Consider the following 21433-nt stretch of genomic DNA (forward strand, 5'->3'; position numbering starts at 1 on the left):
TAGGATCCAATGTCCCACTGCGGGGGGCCTGGGAAGGACTGGAATGAGCCATGATTTCCTTTCAAATCAAAAGATTAAAGCAATTCATTTTGATTGAAAACCATCTACCAAAACTCCCTTTGCAATCAACTTCAAGTACACATTGTTTTGTTTGAATTTTAGTTATTAAATATTCCTTCAGTGAAACGGAACATTCCGTTGGAGCTTGCGAATGTGCTATTTTGGTTATATAAAGGGTTTTGTGATAATGATAAAGTTATTTGACCTTTGTCTAGAACATAATTTCCTCAGGGAGGAAACAAACAGCTTACGTTTCCTGAATGGTCCTCCTCACTCACCCATCAGAAATACATTCAAAATAACCAGGTCACCCTCTATTCAGGAAGTGAGAAGGCCTTGTACCCAGCTAGAATGTTCTGGAGAACATTCTTGCTGAGGACAGTAGATAGATGAGGGCTTTGGCCCTTCCTTAGCACTAACATAATAACACAATGCGGCCTGAGATAGATATGGGCCCTGAGGATTAGATGAGATGTGTGGTATGGTGGCTACAACTTGGGTCAGGCAGTCAAGGATAAAAGACTGGCAGGTTACCTTGGAGAAACAAAGAATGTTATCCATGAAAGGATTCTTGGAGTCAAAAGGGAGAGAAATTCGGGAGACCAGGACCAGATATGAAAAATACAGTAACTTTTCCTTGGGACTGTGGGATATAACATCTAGTAGGAAGCAATGCAGTGTTAACAGTGTTTTTTTTTGTGATGAGCAAATGCGTACAAATTGATGGAACTCTGGATAAGGCGGATCACAAAGAAATATCTATTTGCGTCCTTGGGATCGACATCGGTGAAAAGAATGTCTGTATTTGGGTTGGCCAGCTCATGGGAAAGGATCAGGAGAATTCACAGAAGAATAATTAGTGAAGCTCAACTGTGAAGACTCTGCATGCTTCTTAAAACCTGAATCAAGTCAAAACCAATCGCCAGGATTATCTTGTTTCTCTCTTTTGCTCTCAGTTATTAAGCAGCTCTTAACCCTTTGGCAGAAGCTCTCCAAAGCAAGGCTGAATCATATCCTTTCCTATTCCCTGCCTTTGGTTATGTCCTCTCCCATAGTTCATTCTTGTTTCTCTCTAATCCTCCTTCCACGATGGGCTATAGTGCAGCATCAAACTGATGTTGGCTTGTCTAGCTGGTATGTCCAACAGAAGCTACATAAAAAGACAGAGGTGTACATTCGGTGCAGGTGTCCTTGAGATAGGGTCCATGGACCCCAGGGACTTAGGGGGCCAAGAAGCCCCTGAAATTGTATACAAAGCAATGTAGATCTCTAAATGTGTACTTTTCAAGGGAGGAGGGGTGCATAGCTTTCATAAGGTTTGAAAAAATGTTTTGATAAAGTTATAGAAGGCAATTCAGAGTAACATGGTTGTACACTAATGAATGGGTAAACATAAAACTTAGGGAATAAGGAATGCAGATTAATAACCACTCCGTCAAGGATACTTATAGCTATCTGGGTACAGCTGAGATACTGAGATTGCGAAAAGGCCTGAATACCTGACACTGAAGGACTGGGTCCCCATCTCAGCCTATTTTTAATTACCATTATTCTTTTAGGGCCTAGTAACAGAAGAAATACAATTTGAAGGCTCTTCCAATGGGCTTAATTTCATCCTGGAGGATACCACAGACATATATAGACAAATGTACAAATAAATCAAAGGAGCAATTAGTAACTAATGCAGAAGCAAGACAGATGGAGGGATAGCAAATTAAGCAAATACAGAGTTAAATGACTGAATACCTGGCATAATCTCCACAGCAAAACTGGGCAAGAGATCAGCAAGCAGCCCTGTCCTGCCTAAAAGAAGTGGAAGGAAAAGAAGAAGTAAAGAGGTTACTCCAAAGGAAAAACACAGCCTGAAGCCTAGCTCCAGTTAGCACCATCCCTACATGGGGCCATTGATCCATGCTGTCTGTGTCCTGAGATGCACGTCACCAAGGCTGGGCTCAGTCAAGAGAATGACCTTCTCCATCAATCTTTGGCAGCCATCTAAGAACTCTGCACCTAAACCAGGCAGAAGCAGAAGCAGAAATTTCTCTCCAACTATTATAGAAGGAGGAAATCTCTGCTTCAAATATGAAAAAACCTGCTTGAGCAGACTGACATATACCATCTCCATTCATTTATACATCCTACTCCACGTATATTATTGGAAAGTCAAACCCGTCTGTATCCAAACGTTCAACCTACATTTTCGTACATCCATACACAGTCCCATGTCCATATAAAAACAAAAGTACATATTTGGTTTTAACTCAGAATTATCTCCCTACATGATTCTATTTATAGCCTAAAGATATTTCAATGATTAAAGTTTTCAAAGGCAAGGAAATGATAAAGCTAGATCAGTTATACACTCTTCGACACTCCTTCTGGCTTCAGAAATACTCTGTACATATGTGTATGGTATGGCTTTTCCATATGGCACCCACAGCTGGCATGGTATGGACCCAAGTGCCTTCTGCGTGATATGGCACAGAAGCTTAAGGGCTGGTGTCAGAACAGGTGCCCCTCGGGGCTCTGAGAAGCAAAGAGCTGTGCAGGAAACAACACACTGGAAGAGGTTGGGGAGGAGGTTAGTCCTTTTAAAAACTAGCCTGGTTTATATAGAAAGGAGTGCTGAATGCTTCCACCACGTTCTAATATCCACATAAATATAAAGGCTGTAATAGGACTTCTGCCCTGTACCAGGTTCTCTCTATCACAGTGCAGCCTTGCTAAGAAACAAGTTGCACTGGGAAACAACTAGCAAACTCGCTTCCTTTGAGGCTTGTGATGGCAAAAGGTCACTATGGTTCCTAAGCCTGCAACTGAATCTTACTTCACTTATGGGCATGACATATGCTTCTAGCACAGCTCTGTCCAGTAGAAATATAATGTGAGCGACCACTAATTTTAGCTTTTCTAGTAATCACGTTAGTTTTTTTTTTAAAAAAGATGAAATTACCTTCGTAATATTTTTACTTGTACCAATGTAGCCAAAATATTAATACTTCAAAGGCTCTGTAGCCACACATCACCATTAGAAAACACACCTCTAGGGGTCTAGGGGTCTCTTTGGTTCATTAGAAAACAACTTTTCCTGTTGAAGTTTGTTGAGGTGCATTAGAGAAAAAGTTACCCATGTGTGTGGTTTATATTTTGAGTCTAAAGGTCATAGTTGGTCACTGATCCTCTCCTCTATCAAATCACCCCATAGAAAAGCAGCTCTGACAAAAGTCAAAGAAAAAAAAGTTCTTCCAAGGCGCTAGGAGAGGATGCTGCAGCAGGGGCAAGGTTTTAGGGAGTCAGGTAAAAGGGCTCTTTGCTCACTTTTTCTTGGCTCTCCTCAACTATACAAGGCCAGTGTGGTAAAATGTGTCCCAGTCATGTCTCCTGCATGGGTCATGGTCCCACATTTGAAAAGTTAATCAGTACCAGAGTACATTCCAAGGAAAAGAAAGCATGGAGTGGGCCACTAGGTTAACTCTGTTTTATTTTTTATTTAGTTATTTTTTTGGCCATGCCATGCAGCATGTGGGATCTTAGTTTCCCAACCAGGGATCAAACCCATGCCCCCTGCAGTAGAAGCTCGTAGTCTTAACCACTGGACCGCCAGGGAAGTCCTGAAGTTAGCTCTGTTTTAGGTTTTGGCAAGAAGGGTTTCCTTCTTTCTGTCTTCCGTCTTGTGCAGCTGGCACGGTAAGAGTGGTTTGGTGCTTGCAAGGTCTCTTGGAAAGTCAAGTGGGAGCCAAGTAGGTCATTGGAAAAGGGCATCTTGAAGGAGAGATGGGCTAGCCTTTGGCCTAAGCCAACATGAAGGGCTAGGAGGTTCCCCAAGGCTCACACGTGGTCTAGTCCATTTCCCTAGGATAGGCGACCAGACAGGGATTTGGGGCCAAAGTCCAAGCAAGTGATTAAGAGCATGCATTGGTCTCACATGGAATGTTCTCTGTACAAATATCTCTTGGAAGTTCAACAAGGCAATAGACAGGTGGTCAAGGATTTGGGATCTTGGACATCTCTTAAAGGCATAATTAGTATTAGTTACAGCCAACAGCCAATGATCAAGAAGTCAATATTAAAAAAAAAAGTCAATATACTGTGCTTTTAGCAAAGCAGTTATCAGATGCTTACTTAATGGTGTTTTTTTTTAATATGGACAGATTAGTACTTCTAAATATATCTTACTGTATATAGTAAAATGAGAAGCTTTTATTGTGTTTACTCTCTGGTTGTCAAGCCTACCACTGTTTTAAACATCCCTGTATGTGCTGTAGCCCAAATCATTAATTACGTTCATAACAGAAATGTTATTGATGATATAAGCTATCGCTTTGCATACAATTTCTCACAGGAAATTAGCTATGTGATAATAATTAATTATAAAAAAATCCATACATTCAAGGAGGATATGGTACTCACACATATTATATAGAGCATATTCTATTGGAGTAAGCAGTAGACTGGCTAGGAGTCAGGGTGCTGAAGGCAGCTTTGACATTAGTTTACTTGGTGACCACTATGGACAGATTACTTCCTCTTTCTAGGACCCAATTTTCTCATGAGTCAAGTGAAGCGGTTGAATGAAGAGATCCATAAATAGGGAGACCATACATCTTGGTTTGTCTGGGACAGTCCTGGTTTATGCCTGTTGTCCTGGTATAATTATTAATAGCACCCCTTTTAATTCCAAAGGGCTCTAATTTGGACAATTATTTAGATGGTCACCCATCCATAACATTTTCAGTTCTCAAATCTGATACTCAGTGATCAGAGTTGCAAACTCAATTCCATATGTTTATACGGACCAGTAGATAATGCAAACAAGGGCAGCTGGTCAAATGTAATACAACTGGGAGCAGCTGGGCGTGTGGCAAATGGCATATTGTGTCTGTAGGGGCTGCTTCTACGCACCTCTAGCCAATTGTTGCCTCACAGAAAAGTGTCTTCAGGGTTGCAAATCTTCCTATTTTTCAAGATTAGCCAGACCCCAGATTTTTATGTGAAATATCCTGATTTTCAGATGTTGGTGAATTTATGCTGGAATCCTATATTTCTAAAAGTCATTTTGCTTCCAGCTTCTTGCTTAACAATTCCTAAAAAATGCTGTTGCCACGTAGAAATGCTCTAACTTTTCTTCCTATTCTACTCTATTCTGTCACATCCAATGAAGGTCCGATGTTAGACAGTCCAAACAATTGCAGTAAATACATTCCAGATTTCAGCAGCACTTTACCAACACTTGTGAATCACGGTCATTCTTCCAGGATTCAGTTAGAGTGGCAATTACAAGTCACTTTAATGTCTAAGAAAAGGATGGAAAACAGACCCAGCAAATAGAAAGCCAAATTTACTCTTTTCAAACCCCAGCTCAAACTATGAGTAGAAAGTACAGTTTTCACGTAAGCACTTCAAAGAGTTTTCCCCAAACCTTGCAGAATCCATTACTTTTAAGAAATTTCCACATGAATAGACCAAATGAGTCAGGCATACTACTAGTTTGTACACGCACACATGCAAGTGTCAGTATCATTCCATACGGTCACAAACATCATAGCCCAAAACATTCATGTATTTTGGGTTGAATGACGAGGGCAGAAACAATCACTTTGATAAAACAACTTACAGATTTTACCTATATAATTCCCTGTTTCAGCTGTTTTCTGCCACTGACACCTTGAAGTTATCCCCAACTGAACTCTCAGTACATATTCCTGAGAACAAGTTCACTTCTGGAATGTCTCCAATTCATTCATTCAACAAAGAAATGTATATTGTGCCTGGTGGACACGCAGAGAAGAACAAGACTTGATCCCTGTGCTTGAAAGCCTCAGGCTCGCCCACGCAGCTTGTCCAGCAGTGTGAGGCTAAGAATTCGGCTTTACTTCTCTGCTTCTGGGTCACATGACTTACCAAGGTCAAAGGACTTTCTTCCTGCCAAATTCCCTGTTTTCATTAGCTTTTTTTTTTTTGCATTTTTGACGTCAGGTTCCCCCAGTCATGAAGCCTTCCCCCAGAGACAGTCCTTGCCTGGTTTCCCACTCCTCTCCTACCCATGGCATTATCTTCACATATTTCACAACAAACCATGTCCCGGTGACATTTCCCCAAGGTTCTGATACCCTTTTCTTGGCCGGTCAGGCCCTCAATGCAGGATGTACTTACCTTCTTTACTAAGATAACCAGCTAATGAACTTCTCAATCTTCTGCTTCATTCAGATTCTTACCACACACAGTCTAGAAGACTCTGAAATATGTTCCGACAGAGCCGTGTAAGAATACTGCCGTAAGAGGCTGCATCCTCCTCCATGGTCCCGGTTTCATGAGAGCACTTGTCTCTCAGCTGCCGTGATTCCTTTACATGTGCCTCTGCTAGCAGGATGGAAACCCCGCTGCCTCCCCAGCAGCGTGGCATGAGGAGGTACCTCACCCATCAGGACCTTAAACTTTTCCCAGTAGTAAATCCCCATTGTTTTCTACGCTGGGCTTCTGATTTACTGCTCATGCTAGTGCCTTTTATCCAGCTCAAATGGACTCTTAATGAGCAGATGAAGGAACCATTCATTCATTCAGCACTACTCTATGTAATGGAGAACGTTTAGCACCCCTGGACTCAGGGCTCAATGCCAGGAGCATCCTCTACTCACTGGAATATCCCCAAATGCCATCTTGCCATCTCAGGGGATTGAAGCACTGCCTCATCCCACCCCCACAAGCTGAAAGCCACGAGGCTAGGGTATTTTCAAGGTGGCCATTACAGAGAGATACAATATGCGCCCCAAATTGGTTTTTGTCTCTAGTCTTAAAACTTAAATCCAAGCTCTGATCATTAGTCCAAGTTCTAGATGTAGGACAAACTTGTTTTCAAATCCTAGATCGGCTACTCAATTATTTGATGACAAAAGACACATTATTTAATGCATTGGACCTTATGAAAAGAAGGGAAAACAATACTTCCTTTGTCCTTGTGATGTCAACACTGCTGACAGCACAGTTATCTCCATTCATTTCTTTGAAACGTACTAACTTGGAGTCCTTTTCAGTTTTGCCAATATATCATACAAATGAACCTTCTGTTCGGGATGATCTAGAATGTTTTTCTTCCCCAGCCTCTTGAGGTTCCCTTCTTTTCCCTTCTGCTTAATGGACATCTGGGCTTCATCCCACTTCCAGGCTTTCCTAAGATGCCCTGGATCCATTTTCAGGGATGTACTGTATCCACCCGTGACCTCTCAGATCCTAACCCTTTAAAAGGTTTCTCTCCTAAATCTTTGAGGAGAGCAGATGTTTTTCTCTGGCCCTTTTAAGTGTAAAGTTGTTTCTATGGCTGTTTGGAATCCCCCCAAATTGGAAATTTCCCAAGGGCACACACATCCCTCTTTTTATTCTATATTCCCATGGCAACCATGCATTCAATAAATAAAGATTACGATTATCCATCACAAATGTGGATATAGCCTCCCTTTCTTTTATATGTAAACTATGTATTTAAGCATTTCACGTGTGTATTTCTTTCTTTGTCCCTTTCGTTTTAGCTCACTTTAAATTATAGTGAGTAATTCTCACAGTGAATTCTCTCCACAAAATGAGTAGTATCAGACCATCTACAATTAACTGTTAATAAATGCTTCAGGCTTTTCAGCAGTGATTATAAGCTTGGCCTAAGGCACTGACTTCTATTCACACAGAATTCTAAAATCAGATTGTATTGCCAGAAAGGATCTCCGAGGTCATCTAATCCATAACCCACTCCATGTTTTCAGGAACCTGAGGCTCAGAGAGCATAAGAATCTTACCCAAAGTCACACAGCTGCCTAATAAACCAGGAGTAGAACCTGGGTCTACTCACCCCCATCCCTGTCTTTTTTCCCCAGTATCTCACTCCCCCTCAAGCTTTGCTTATTCTTAATTTAGAAATGTTAGACATGTGCAGCATTTCTAATCTCCTAGTATCTGCAGTGAGCAACACAGAAATTTGTGTTTGTGGCATTACTGCTCTACTTACATAATTAAAGTATAATGTCTGGATATAGGAGTGTTGGAGATGGTTAACAATTTCAGCACCTTTTAAAGCTGTGACCAGAAAATGATTACTGAATACATCATAACACAGTATGAGCTAATTAAAAGGCATTCACCATGCTGCTATAAACTAATAAACAATAATAAAAATGATTGCAAAGCACTCTGCCTTTGCAAAGTGCTATAGTGATCCAACCCCCTAGCCCTCAAGAGTGAGTAGATGCAAAGTGTTATTAGTAATATAACGTGCTCAACTTGGCCTGAGATGAAATGACTAAGACAGTTAGATTTGATTCCAAAATGATATGGAGCAGGGTGGGATTTAATGGAGGGAGGAAATTGAGTTTCTTGGTGCCCAGTGTGATTTCCTGAGCTCCCTGTGCTCCAACCATCAGACCTGCACAGACACTTCAGATGCAAAGATATCAAGAACGGCTAGTTTCCTTAACCCAAAAAGCCCAGGTGGTCCACGGCAGCCACGGAGGGGCACACAGCTTGGTAGGTCTCGGGTTGTCAGAGTTCCTGCCCTTTCCTCCGTGGCCAGCCCCCTCTCGGTGTGAGGGGCGTGAGCACGGAGCATTTCCCAGAGCAAATTCTGAGGCACTGCACCGTGTGAACTCAGACCTGCACACTTGAATAGAGGCAGCTGGCTTTGGAGAAAAATGCCATGGCTGTCTCCTGACCGGCTTTCAAGGGCTGCCATTCTTTCTTTCCAGGGCTGAGCCGATTTTCGGCGACACCCGCTCTCCCGCGGGCCTCCAGGGCCTCCCCTCGGCGGGGACCGTCCCCTCCCTCCCGCGCACCGGCTTCGCATTTTTGCCGCCTCCCGGCTCTGTCGACTACAATGCGCCCGGCGGGCTGACCCAGCTGCTCCAGCTCCCGCCTGGGTAACCACGGCAACCGCGGGCTTCAGGAATGCTCACTAATTGAAGGCCGAGTTTCCTCCCACAGTGATGAGCAACAAGTGAAGCAAAAATAGTGAGGCGGGATAAAGGCTTCGAGGGAGCGGGGGAGGGAGGGGAGAGCAGTCGCAGAGCGGGACTGGGTGGCTGGGGGGTGAGGGGAGGGCAAACGGCGCCTTCAGCACCTCGTTTGTTCTCTTCACAACCCAGGGCAGTGAAGAACCTTAAAGGACACCGTTTACCCGTCAGAAATCTCAGCACACGTTATTCAGTGAACAACTGTTACTGCAAACCACCACCTCTTTGCTGGGCCCCTTTGCTTCCAGTAAATGAATGGAGATGTGCGCATCCCTAGGTCCCCATAATTAGAATGCCAGCTAACACCCAGGGTGCAGCAGGTGAAGGTGAGCTGAAACTAGTTTGATCCCAGCTCCTCTGGATCTTCTGTTCTCTTCAATCAAAAGGAGAACTTTCCAGGTGATCATCTCTAAAGATGGGGTGACCATCATACCCGTATGGCTGTTGTCTTGACATAAATTAGTAAAAGTCTCCCCTTTTCACTCTCAAGGGTATTCTAATTTGGACAATAAATGATAAGGTCACACTATCAAAAGTCTTTCCAGGCCCATCTAGATCCTAATCCAAGTCTTAAGTGCTCCCCAAACCCTTCCAGACTTCATCAAATGGCCTCTGTGACCTAATCCTTGTATTTAGGTTAGGTAGTAAACACCCTGTAATTAACTGAGAAACGGGGGCTTCCAACAGCTACCAAAACATAGCAACCAAAAGTCGGCATGCTGGGACAGAACACCCTGAAACCCACTAGCGGGAAGATTCCCACAGGGCTGATTAGGGTCACCACTCGCAAGGCACTGCACAGATGTCACTGAGAAAACATGAATCTATTAGTAATAGGATTGCCAATTAACAGATGGCTCATTAAAGCCTCTGCCCATGGAATGGGCTAAAAGAAAATCAGCTCTCTAGGAGGAGTCCCGGAACACAGAATTCCCTGAAGAGGGTTCCCTCAAATTAGGGATGACATCCTGGCAATGAGATGTGGGGTATAGGAAACGGTAGGAGAAGGGAACTGACATTTACTGAGTTCGTATTCTGTGTTATTTAATCCTCATACTAGGTCTTCCATGTGACTTTCATTTTCCCTCCCCCATTCTTACGGATGAGGAAACCGAGACTCAACATTGACTTACTGAAGGTTATATTGATGCACTGAGTCCACAGATATCTGACCCCAAAGCCCGTGCTCTTCACAGGGGATCTTATCCAGTAACCAGATTGACCTTTGGCCAAGATCAGGGTTTTGCAACCTTGGCACTATTCACATTTGGGGCCAGATAATCCTTTGTTGGGGGTAGGAGGGCCGCCCTGTGCGTTGTAGGATATTCAACAGCCTCCTTGGTCTCTATCCACTAGAATGCCATGGTACCCCACAAGACGGGACAACCACAATGTTTCCAGACATTGCCAAGTATCGTCTGGGTGGGGGTCCAAAGAGGCCCCTCTTGAGAATCAGTAGCCTAGATATTTAATATGAAATATAGTTTTAATCTTTTCTTGTATTGTTCTCTCATTGCTTCAGAAATATAATGCTTATCTTTACCAAAAGACAGTAATTTTCATAGGGACAAAACAGTGCCATTTTAAAATTTTGTATCCTCACTGTGCTAGGGACATAGTATGCAAAAGAGACTGGTTAAAAGTTAAATCATAATTCAAATGCAAATCACGCTTGAAGCAAAACTGACTCTATCGCATGGTGCCTATCAAAGAGCAAGGTTGCGATTATGCCGTGGAGAGGTCTGAAGGCCAGAAGAGGCTTCCTGCAAAGGGTAAAAGGCATGATCCCTAGTCTTTGGAACAACCCCAAACCCCACTCCACTGCTCAGATGGTAGAAAGTTCATTTTTGGCAGCCATTAACCAGAATCAGAGGCTAGTTGATGCCTGGTTGACTTTTCTGCCTCCTCCTTCTCCTCCACCCCTTCAACAGTTTTCTGGTTCTTCTCAAAACCAAAACCCACAGAGGCATCTAGGTAAGCTCAGGGCAGAGTAGGCCAGCTGGGAGAAAAGCCAGCGGGGCTGAGGCCTAAAAAGCTCCCTCCCATTATAAGTTTTGTGCCCCACCCCTTTCATGGGAGGCAGTGCAGTTATCTCAGGTCTTCAGGAAATCCGAAGATAGATAGGGTAGGTCCATCCTGCTAGAGGAATCAACTCCCCTTGACGTCTTTCATGTGAAGCCAAGACATCTGAAGTATAATCAAGTCTGCAAAGGAAAATGTGGGCACAGCCCAAATTGAAAGATATTCCAAAGGAGTAACCCCCAGATTTATGGCTAGAGTGTGACTCGGTAATTAATTCCTTCTCTCCCTTTTGCCAGGAGTCAACTTCTCTTTCTTCTCCTCCAATTCTTTCCCCCTCTTCCTCTGTTGTAAATCTTTGAGAGAAACAGCAGCAGCCACTCTCAGAGATCAAAGTTTGAGCAGGCAACAAAGACCTCCGAGGAGGAGGCTGTTGCCATGGGAACTCTCTGAGCTGAAGCCCTTTTAATCGGCAAATCTCCTGGTTAGCAGCACAGGCTAGGGCTGGTAAAGAGGAAGAGAAGGGGAGTCTTGGCAACAAGTAGCCTTTCTGAACAGCCAGAACTCCACCTGGGGGTGGAGGTAGGACAGGATTCAAATGGAGGCAGCACTGACACGGGGGTGAGTGCCTGAGTATTTCTGCACAGCCATAGAAACAGACTTCCATCAAAAATCCCTAAAGCCCATCACAAATGCCGAGATGTCCCCTCCCAAGAATTCCCTGATTTCTTATTATGTTCTTAATGGCTTTTTAATACTAATGGGCAGAAAGGTTGATTTTAGACCAGAATAACACTTTCAGGTGCAGTATTGTGAATAATGTGATTTTTTTAAAAAAAATTAATGCATGCCTGTTTCTCCACCTCTTGTCTGGGTAATATATGTTTACTTCTGGATAAGTCACAGGAGGAAATGGAAGGAAAAATAGAAGCACGACAGGAAAACAAAGGTAATTCTGTGGCATTACCTTCACATTCTGTGGCATTATTCTTCACAGGGAATAATCAATCCCAACTTAGCGCCTACTCACAAGGACCTGCTGGGAACAAGCCTATTTCTGGCCTCCTGAAATAGCATGGCATTTGGCCTAAAAAGAAGCAGAAATTGATGAATTCCACAAAATATTAACACTGTGTGTTTTTGCCTGCCTGGCATTCTTTTCTTCTTCATTTGGAAACAAATGTCCAACTTCTCTTTAGGAAGCTGGTCCTTTTACCCTTTTGCCTTCAATTCATAGGGTTCATTTGGGGCTGGTGGTACCCTACATGCCACCCCGCAACAACAGGACGTTTGCTGACACTGTGGAGAGAGGCAGTTTATCCTCCTGAGAGCAAAGGTGTTAAAGACCTGCTAGGGGCCAGGTTTGCAGACAGCCTGCCCAAGAATGCAGCTAACACAGAGGAGATAGAGATTCTTTAAAACATAATCTGAACACTGGGACTCAGCCATGCTTGAAGCTAGGAATACCCTTGGACTTATTGGTTACCTGAGCCAAAAAGGTCCCCTAAGCCAGTTTGAGAATCTATCCCTTGCAATTAAAAGAGTTCTGAAGAACACAATAGTTAGCTCTGATGGTGAGAGTTTGAAGAGAGATTTTCTTCTTTTTCCGTTTTGTTTGAAATTTTTATAATAAACATACCATTTTTTCTAAAACAGAAACAATATTAAAACAAAACAGGACAGCAGTATTTGGGGCATCACCCTATACAGAGAATTAGTTCTGCAATCTGTGGATCTTTTAGATAAAGGCAAAATTATAGAAAGAATGCTAAAGCCATCTTGCTTATCCTAATATTTTGGACAAGAGAACCTGTTCCATGTTGAAAGCTCATCAGAGAGGGAGTCTCTATAATCTCCTTCAACCAACCATAATTTCCAAAAATTGTAATTTACCATTAGGAAAGTCTTTACTTCTGAACACTCTCGGCTCATGTCTTGTTATTCTTTTCTCGGTCCAGAGGCACAAGTGTTCATCCAGCCATATTTCCACTGGGGCCCTTCCCCGCCTTTATCTCCTTGGCCCTTAAAAAACAAGCTACCACATGACACATCAGAAAGAAGGGGTCAGGCCCTTATATTGTGCATAGAAAGAAGTAAGAACAAGGCGAGCTGCTTTTAGATTTTAAAACAACAACTTCCCTACTTGAGCCTTCCTGAATGGTGAAGTCCTTTTCCTGCCAGCTGGAGCTGACCGAGGGAACTTTATTCCTATCCAAACAGTGGCATGGTTCCAGGTTATAAACAGACTGTTCCCGCCACTGATCCTAGACCAATGTCTAATCTCAGGGTGGCAGATTTCTGGACACTTCCACCTTCTGTGACTGTCTTCTGGTATGGCCCTACGATCCCAGACATCTGTCTAAATATTTCTAAGGTACCTGTCACTGTCATCTCAAAGCACCCTAAACACCACGTGCATTTCTACCTTCTGAATCATCAAAAAGAGACTAAAGAGTGTTCAGTATAGTGTTTGCATTTAGTGTTGAGTCAGCAGTTATCCTCCCATTTCTCTGAATCACATCTTTGGATATTTCTGAAACCTCTGAAAGAAGCATCTGAAGCGATCTGTAGATGATTCAGATGTATGGGGAAAAGAAGGTGGGTCATGCTCAGTGGGGAGGTACACAATCTGGACAAAAACAGCTATGTCTCGGAAGTGAGGGCCCAGGTTAGTGGTTATAGGCATTGGTTATAGGTTTCACTGAGAAATGAAATGAGATACTAAAGCAGATCTAGGACAAGTAAAAATCTTTACCTATGGCCTAAAGCAGCAACAACATTTTTAAAAACATGACTTATGCAGGGGAGCATTCTATAGCTTCTTAATATAGACAGGTCGTGTGGTATCGTGGAAAGAGATGAGGCTGGGAATCAAAACACTTGGGTTTGATCAAAGACACTCTTTTGGAAGGGGATAATAATTATAAAACCTGAACATTAATTTCTGCATTTGGAAAACAAGGGAAATAATGCCTGCTCTCGTACATTACAAGGTTATAATAGAAAATTTTTGCGAAGTCAAATTATTATCAGTGTACATTAATGTTAGTAGTAGATGTAGTAATGGCATCACTTTGGTGGATATTTATCGCTTTTTGGGGCATCTCACATACATTCTCCCTTTTTTTTGTAACAGTGCCCCAATTTAGTTTGGGGAATTAATTCTTCTGTGTATCTTGATGGACTAGCCACCAAGAGCCTCTAATCTCCTAATGCTAAGTAGTGGACACCTACCCAACTGGACCAGCTGGACTCTCTCTCCTGAGACTGATTCTTGAGTGAGGAAATGCAAGATCAGAAAAAAAGAGATGAGTTGATTTTTTTAATGTCCATGGAGCCCTAAACACGTTGTCTATTAATTCTTGCTACATAGACCCTGGAGCATCTCTGGCGGGGCAGGAATGGTGCTGTGTTCATCAAAACATTTTTACTTTCTTCCTGGACACAAACAAAATAACAGGAGAAGTAACCCATGTCACTGACAGAACTGACCCCTAAAAAGTCCCCCATGAATGACCTTCCTTACTTTTTCTTTCTGTGCAGCCGGGAGCAAAGTTCTCCAATACAGCAAACTAAAACAATGGAGAAGCCTAGACCCCTACGCCATACTTGGAAGGGAGCTGCCCAGGTAAAAGCCTCCTAACCCACATCTGACTATGACAAGATGACGTAATGAACTTCTATGGTGGCAAGTCACTGAGATTCGGGGGTTGTTTTTACAGAAGCTAGTAAGTGTTACCCTAATATATTATCCTTTTTGGAGACTGATTTTCCAGCCTTTCTTTCAATTTTGATATCCTTCCAGTGAATTCCTTTCCTGCCTAGGTTAGCCAAAGTCTACTTCTGTTGCTTTCAACCATAGTCCCAGATGGTTCTGTCACTAGTAAAAATTAAAATACCCAGATAAAGAATCATGACCGATGAGATTAAACCATGTTATATATCACTTGAGACTGTAGACATTTATTATATAAATACTTCATAAGTCAACAAATATATACTCAGCACTGATTAACATTTAAGGGTCACAAAGTAAATACTGGTTACAGATTCTGCCCATTTATCATTTTAAAAAAACATTCATTCAAGCTTCTTTATTCTAGACACTCTGCTAAGCATTGCAGATAGAAAGGTGAATGAGAACTGGTTCTTGTCTCTGAAGAGCTCATGTTCTAGGGCTATTGAGAAGCGTCCGATGTCGTAGGGGAAATCAAGACAAATATACATGCAGTACCCGTGTGGCCACTCACATGAAGTCAGACTAGAATATAAGACTGATAAGGTTCTGTCCTTGACCCTTTCCATTTTATATAATCTTCTTGAGTGACTCATCTAGTCTTTCATGGTTGTGACTATCATTCATGACTCTCAAATCTATTATCTCTAATCCTAGTTTCTCCACTGAGTTCCAGACCTGTATTTCTAATTGTCAGCAAGACATCTACACCTTGGTGTCCCACAGGCCTCTCAAATTCCACATGTTTTCTACATCTGTGACTATTTCTGTTTTGTAAATAAGTTCATTTGTACCATTTTTTTTTTTTTTAACCAAACTCATTCTCCTGCCTCTCCAACCTGCTTTCCATACTGTGGCCTCTCTCTCGGTTGACGGAACAGTTGGCTACCCAGCTAGCTAGAAACCATGGTGTCCTTTTGACTAATCCCTCTGTCTCATTTTTTTTAATGCATTAGTCACCAAGATCCATCAAGATCAATTCCATCTTAGAAATGTTTCTGTGTTGTTTGTTCTCAATTCATTACTCTGCTTCAGAATCTCATACCCTTTCACCCGTGCTGCTGTACCTCCCCATAACCCATCCCTCTGTTCTAGCACTCCTCTCTAAGGCATTGTCCACCCTGCTGCTAATTATTGTTTTGACCCTGAGATCTAATTTCATTCCTCTGTCCTGATCATCCTTGAAGAAGAGCTCAAGTTTCAGCTCCTTCAAGCCTCCATCAATAGTTTACCCTCGGGCTTCCCTGGTGGCGCAGTGGTTGAGAGTCCGCCTGCCGATGCAGCGGACACGAGTTCGTGCCCTGGTCCGGGAAGATCCCACATGCCGCAGAGCGGCTGGGCCCGTGAGCCATGGCCGCTGAGCCTGTGCGTCCGGAGCCTGTGCTCCGCAACGGGAGAGGCCACAACAGTGAGAGGCCCGCATACCGGAAAAAAAAAAAAAAAAAAGTTTATCCTCATTCTTGTGGAATTAGTCCTTTTAACCCTGACCTACTGCAAAAGACCACAGTTTATTCCTGCTGGCTTCCTTGTGAGTGAGCACCACCCTGTATGTTCTTGTAACCAACCTGTAACTCTTTTATCTCTGTCATGAGGACTGAATTACTGGGAGGTCATTTTCTCATTTATCAAGGTAGGCACATCACTCACATTCATCTACTTTTTAAACCAAGAATTTTCAAATTGAAATAAAACTCAAAAATAACTGAGTTGAACACCTTTTCCTATACATAAATGCCTGATATAATAACTCATAAAAAATCTTCCACCTTCTTAAGGATATAGAAATTACTACTCCTAAGAACACTGATTGTATCTTTAGATGTCTCTCTGATTGTTAACAGTTCTTTCTTTATTCTGAGATGGACTCACTCCCTTTGTAACTTCCTAGCCACACAGACAGAGTAGGTTTCCAATCTCTCTTCTATACAATTTCACTTCAGATATCTGGAGATATCCCATGTCCCCTTTCCCAAGTCCTCTTTCACTAGACCAAAACCCTCCCAATTCCTCCTACCATTCCTCATATTAAGTTCAGTGGCTTATGGAGGTTGTAATTAGCAAACTGTGGACTCCGTTATCTTCCCACTGAGGTCTTAATCTCCTTGAGGATGACTTCAGAAATCAGGTTGCTCTCCCAGTCTCATGTAAAAAGAATACCTAACAAATGGGCCTGCAGGATATAACCACCAAATAATTAGCATTTTTTAAACTGTGAGGGCTTTGAAAAATTCCATAAAGGGGTGTCAAGACCAAGAAGACTCAGAATGTTGCATTTGGAAGTAAATACAGTACTTCCTGCACCCAGAAAATTCTCATAGATTTCAAACTAACCCCTTTAATTAACTAACACAACTAGCATGGCAAATTTACCATGCTTTGAACATTTCTAATTATTTAGAATAAATTTCTAATTAATGTGGAATATAGCAGAATTACGTGTTTCTCCTCCCCAAGAACCCTAGTATGTATCTGTTTATCTCACAGATATGCTGCTTCTACTGTGATGAGCTGATTTGCAGCATCCCCACTTTCCCTTTATGGTTCTTTTTAGGGTAACACTGATTTCTGTTCTTATCTTTTCTTCCATCATTGTTGACCATTTTCATCTGAGTCTTCCTTTCACCCACCCTGTGGTGCTGAGGACAGCATCTTTGCCCAAGTTGCTTTGTATGTTTTGATCCAGAGCAATGCCCTTCATACACTTCAGCACATCCTCAGACAACAAGGCTTTCACTCTATTTATTTCCCCACATTTGCAGATCTGGGACCAAATTATTTAAAGTGGCTTTTACCTGGCCTCCTTTTCCTGCACAGGCAATTACTTTGCTGCAAATGGTTGCACTGGCCAAATAACTGTGTTCACAATTAGCTAATTGCAGGCTCAATGAGCCACTTGTTCCTTCAAACTTAGCCATTAGAGTTGTGTTATTAGGCAGAAATTTATCTTTTTATTCCCTACAGAGTCACAGCAGATCCCGAATCTGATTGCCCTGTAGTCTTCTACAATGTCAATATAAACCTTTTACATTTTTATTTCCTTTGGAATATATGTCGTATTTCCCATTCTTTTACAGATCACAGCAGTTAAGCTTCATATACTGGACTCATGTATTTGAGTAAACATGTATTTGAAATTTAATCTAACTGTCTAAAAAGGGCTAATTTTTATTAATTAAAGGGTTAATCATTAATAAATAATTATTACCTTAATCCATTTTGTAAACTATAAAATTAAGGCAAGCAGTACAGTTGATTTGTCAAAGTCATGATAGAGTAAAACTAAAAATCTTAAGCAAATTCCATTTTCTCCTGGGGCACTGTGTTTCCCACAGAGGGTAAAAATTAACCTTCAACCTCATTTGCTTCTAAAAGAAAGCACCTTAAATATTCCCCCCAAATTGTTAAGACCTGGTTTCTTGGAAGCTACAAAAAAATGTAAAATGGCTTCAAGGATTTACCTTTTATCCTACAATTAATGTTGTTCCTTTTCTTAATTTCTGTATGTTTTATTCTAAGTTTTTTGTCCAGCCAATATTTATAGAGCACGAAATATGTGCTCAATTTTCAGTTTCATACAAGGAGGTCATCTCCCACTGATATTCCTCCAATCCACAAAAGAGAAAAGTACCCAAAAGTAATGAGTTTTCATTTATGAAGAAATTAATATTAATAAGGATTAGATTATAGTTGCTTTGCGAATAACTTGGACACTTTTAGGTTTCAAGAAATTTGCCTTCCAATTAAACACTGTTACGTCTCCCCCATAGCTCTTTTCACTGAGCACCTTTTATTATTAAAAGTTTACAGCCATCTTTCCTTAGGATTGTCTTAAGTGGAGATAATTGAATGGGAAAAGATTCCTTTGTCTCAGGAGAGCCTAGCACACCAGCGAATTCTTATCTCTCAGCTGTCTCTACCCTGCTTCAAAGGCCTCTGGCATTTTTCTCAATCATTAGCATATGTAAAGAATAAGAGCAGAGAGAAATCAGGGTTAAAGGTGCAAGTGGAAAGGAGGGGAAAAAACTAAGAAAGCAGAAGAAACATTCAGGAAAATGGTAAAATGTGGGCCATAGACACCAAGAAACAAAATATAATAAATACAACTACTGCTCATAAAGAACATATTCTAAAACTGGTTTGTCTGTGCACCAAAGGTAAAGCCTGTACGTGCAACCTGCTAACACATGCAGGGAGGAGAAGCGAGAAGAGGGAACAGTGCAAGCAGTCTAAGATGAAAATGTTACTGAGGGTTGTCACTTACCCAACACCAGCAGTTCCACCGAGTCCTCGTTCTTGCCCTCCAGGTCATCAGGGGTGGTGATGATACAGTAATAGAGTCCGCTGTCTCCCCACATGAGTTTTCCAATTTGAAGATCTGCATCTGTTATCACAAAGAGAAGGACCGGGTCCTAAACTCTGTCCTCTGAAGAAAAACACTAAACAATGGGGGGGAGGGGAGCCCTTCTGGGTGTCTGTACTGTTATATTTCTTTACCCGGATGGTGTTTGACGAGATGTTTGCTTTATTTAAAACAAACAACGAAACAGTAATAAAAGCTAGCATCCCTAAGGGGTGAGAATTAGAGCGCCCCCAGAAACTGGTTTAGTTCCAGTCTGGTTTCTGGAATAGAAGACTGCTTTCAACCAGGTCTGCAGAGGCCCTTGAAAGCCAAGTAAATTCCAGAATTAACCTGGACTCCTGGAAATGAGCTGGGTTCACAGGAGTTCTTCAAAATTTGGAACTTTTCCTTGCCCAAAGCTGTAGGGGGCAGGAAAAAGGGTGGAACTGATGTAAAACTACCTGAGGCTTGGGCCATGGCATCTACCTGGCTCTGAAACTTGTACACATACATCCCATCTCCCAGCAGAGGAACTTCTTAGGGAAGTCTGCTTTCTGAGTTAAGGAAAGGGCAATAAAGGCTGGTGTCAAGGTGTGAGGTATTTGACTGAGAAAGCTTTCACTAGAACCCATTTCAATTCAGTTCTGATAATAAATTCCTCAGGCTGGAGGTCAGGCTCATGAAAGACTATTTCCAAAGCTCATCTCTGTCTTCTCTTGATATTACAAGCCTCCATCCTTCCTCTCCACGCCATCCCATTAAAGCAATTTGCTAGGTTTCTTGATACTCCCATCCCCCATAAAATCAAAGTCTTGAGGGATTGAAAGGGCACAAGGCTGACATCCTCTTGTATCTGGGAAGAATGGAACCAATCTTCCCTAGATTCAAAACAGAGACATTATTACCATGAACAATTGTGATCTCTCTGCCCCTGTAGAAATCTCCCAGGGTCACGGTTGAGCCCTGTTTGGAAGCTACCACTCGAACAGTCCTCCTACTGTCTAAACAATCCAAGTAGGGGTCCCATTCCAGGTTTCTTTTGCTGAGAGATTGGGCCCGGGGAGAAGACATGCCCAAGGATTCCCCCATGCGATCCTGGCAGTAGGACTTGAATTTCCACTGCACGACTGCAGGCTGATGGGAAGACGTGGAGAAGTGGCAGCGAAGCACAGTGGGCTGGAAGAGCATGGCCACCTTCTTCTTGTCGGGCACTGTGACCTGAAGGCCTCCAGCTATGGCTGCAAAATAGAATGAACATGTCCAAATGGTATCAGTGTCCTGGACCTCACCTCACATATCATAGGTGTGCCTTTCCACCTTACCTCCCTAACCTGTCTCTCCCCTTGTTTTCTCCATCACAATGAAGAGCATCAATATCTACCTGGTTGCCTTGTCCAGAAACCTGCCTTCACTCCCAGTGTCCAACTGGTCACAAAGTCGTGTCAACTTGACCTCTTAACATCTTTAATATTTCCTTCCCCTTCTTTAACCCCACTACCATTGCTTGTGTGTACGCTCTCCTCATTTCTTGCTGATAATTTTGCAATAATCTCTCGTCTGGTCTCCCTGCAGGCAGTTGCCCACATGCAGTCCATTCTCCTTGCTATAAGTTCAGGTTATCTTTCTAAATCTGACTGTTATGGCTCTCCTTCTTAAAACCCTTCACTCATCCTCCATGGCCTTCAGGATAAAACCCAAAGTTCTTGGCAAGGCATTTAAGGTGCCCCATCAACTATTCCTCCTCTGCCTCACATCTTGCAGCACCTCCATTTGAGCACCAACCTCCGATGATACCAAACTAACGGTTCCCCCAAGTGGGACGTGGTATATCACACCTCTAGATCTTGGCATGTGATATTTCTTGTTTATGGAATGCTTTTTCCTCACTTCTCTTCCTGAGAAACTCTTTTCCATCTGTCAAAACCAACTCAAAGGCTTCTTGTCAAGTCTTCTGTGACCAGTCAATCCATTTGTCACTTCCTCCTTTGTGCCATCAGTATCCCCAGCATTCTCCTCTAGACATTTACTATAATAATTTTGTAATAATTTTGTACTTATTTTCATGCCTCCATCAGACTTGTCGGGTCAGGTAAGGAATGTGTCTTATCTTGCTGTCCTGGGTGAAACCCATAGATACTCAACAGCTATTTGATAAATGAGGACAGTGAAGCCAGGACATATGACTTCAGGAGGAAGTGACTTCCCTTCCAGCTGGTGACCCAGCAAACAAGACAGAGATTAAGGGGAAAAGAAGGCTTTGAGAGGAATGGAGAATTTTGAATCAAAAGC

General features: G+C 42.4%; 1 protein-coding gene across 1 annotated transcript in view; it reads right to left on the minus strand.

Annotated features, from left to right (window-relative positions):
- Nucleotides 1-21433, minus strand: part of ILDR2 (immunoglobulin like domain containing receptor 2) — a 51819-nt gene that overhangs the window by 18287 nt on the left and 12099 nt on the right. Inside the window, exons 2-4 of the mRNA XM_065900410.1 lie at nucleotides 20050-20382; nucleotides 19067-19186; nucleotides 1807-1863 (exon numbers count right to left, since the gene is read on the minus strand). Coding sequence (XP_065756482.1) covers nucleotides 1807-1863; nucleotides 19067-19186; nucleotides 20050-20382 — 510 coding nt within the window. The remainder of the gene's footprint in view (nucleotides 1-1806; nucleotides 1864-19066; nucleotides 19187-20049; nucleotides 20383-21433) is intronic.

Source organism: Phocoena phocoena, chromosome 1, assembly GCF_963924675.1.
Source record: "Phocoena phocoena chromosome 1, mPhoPho1.1, whole genome shotgun sequence".
Taxonomy (NCBI): Eukaryota; Metazoa; Chordata; class Mammalia; order Artiodactyla; family Phocoenidae; genus Phocoena; species Phocoena phocoena.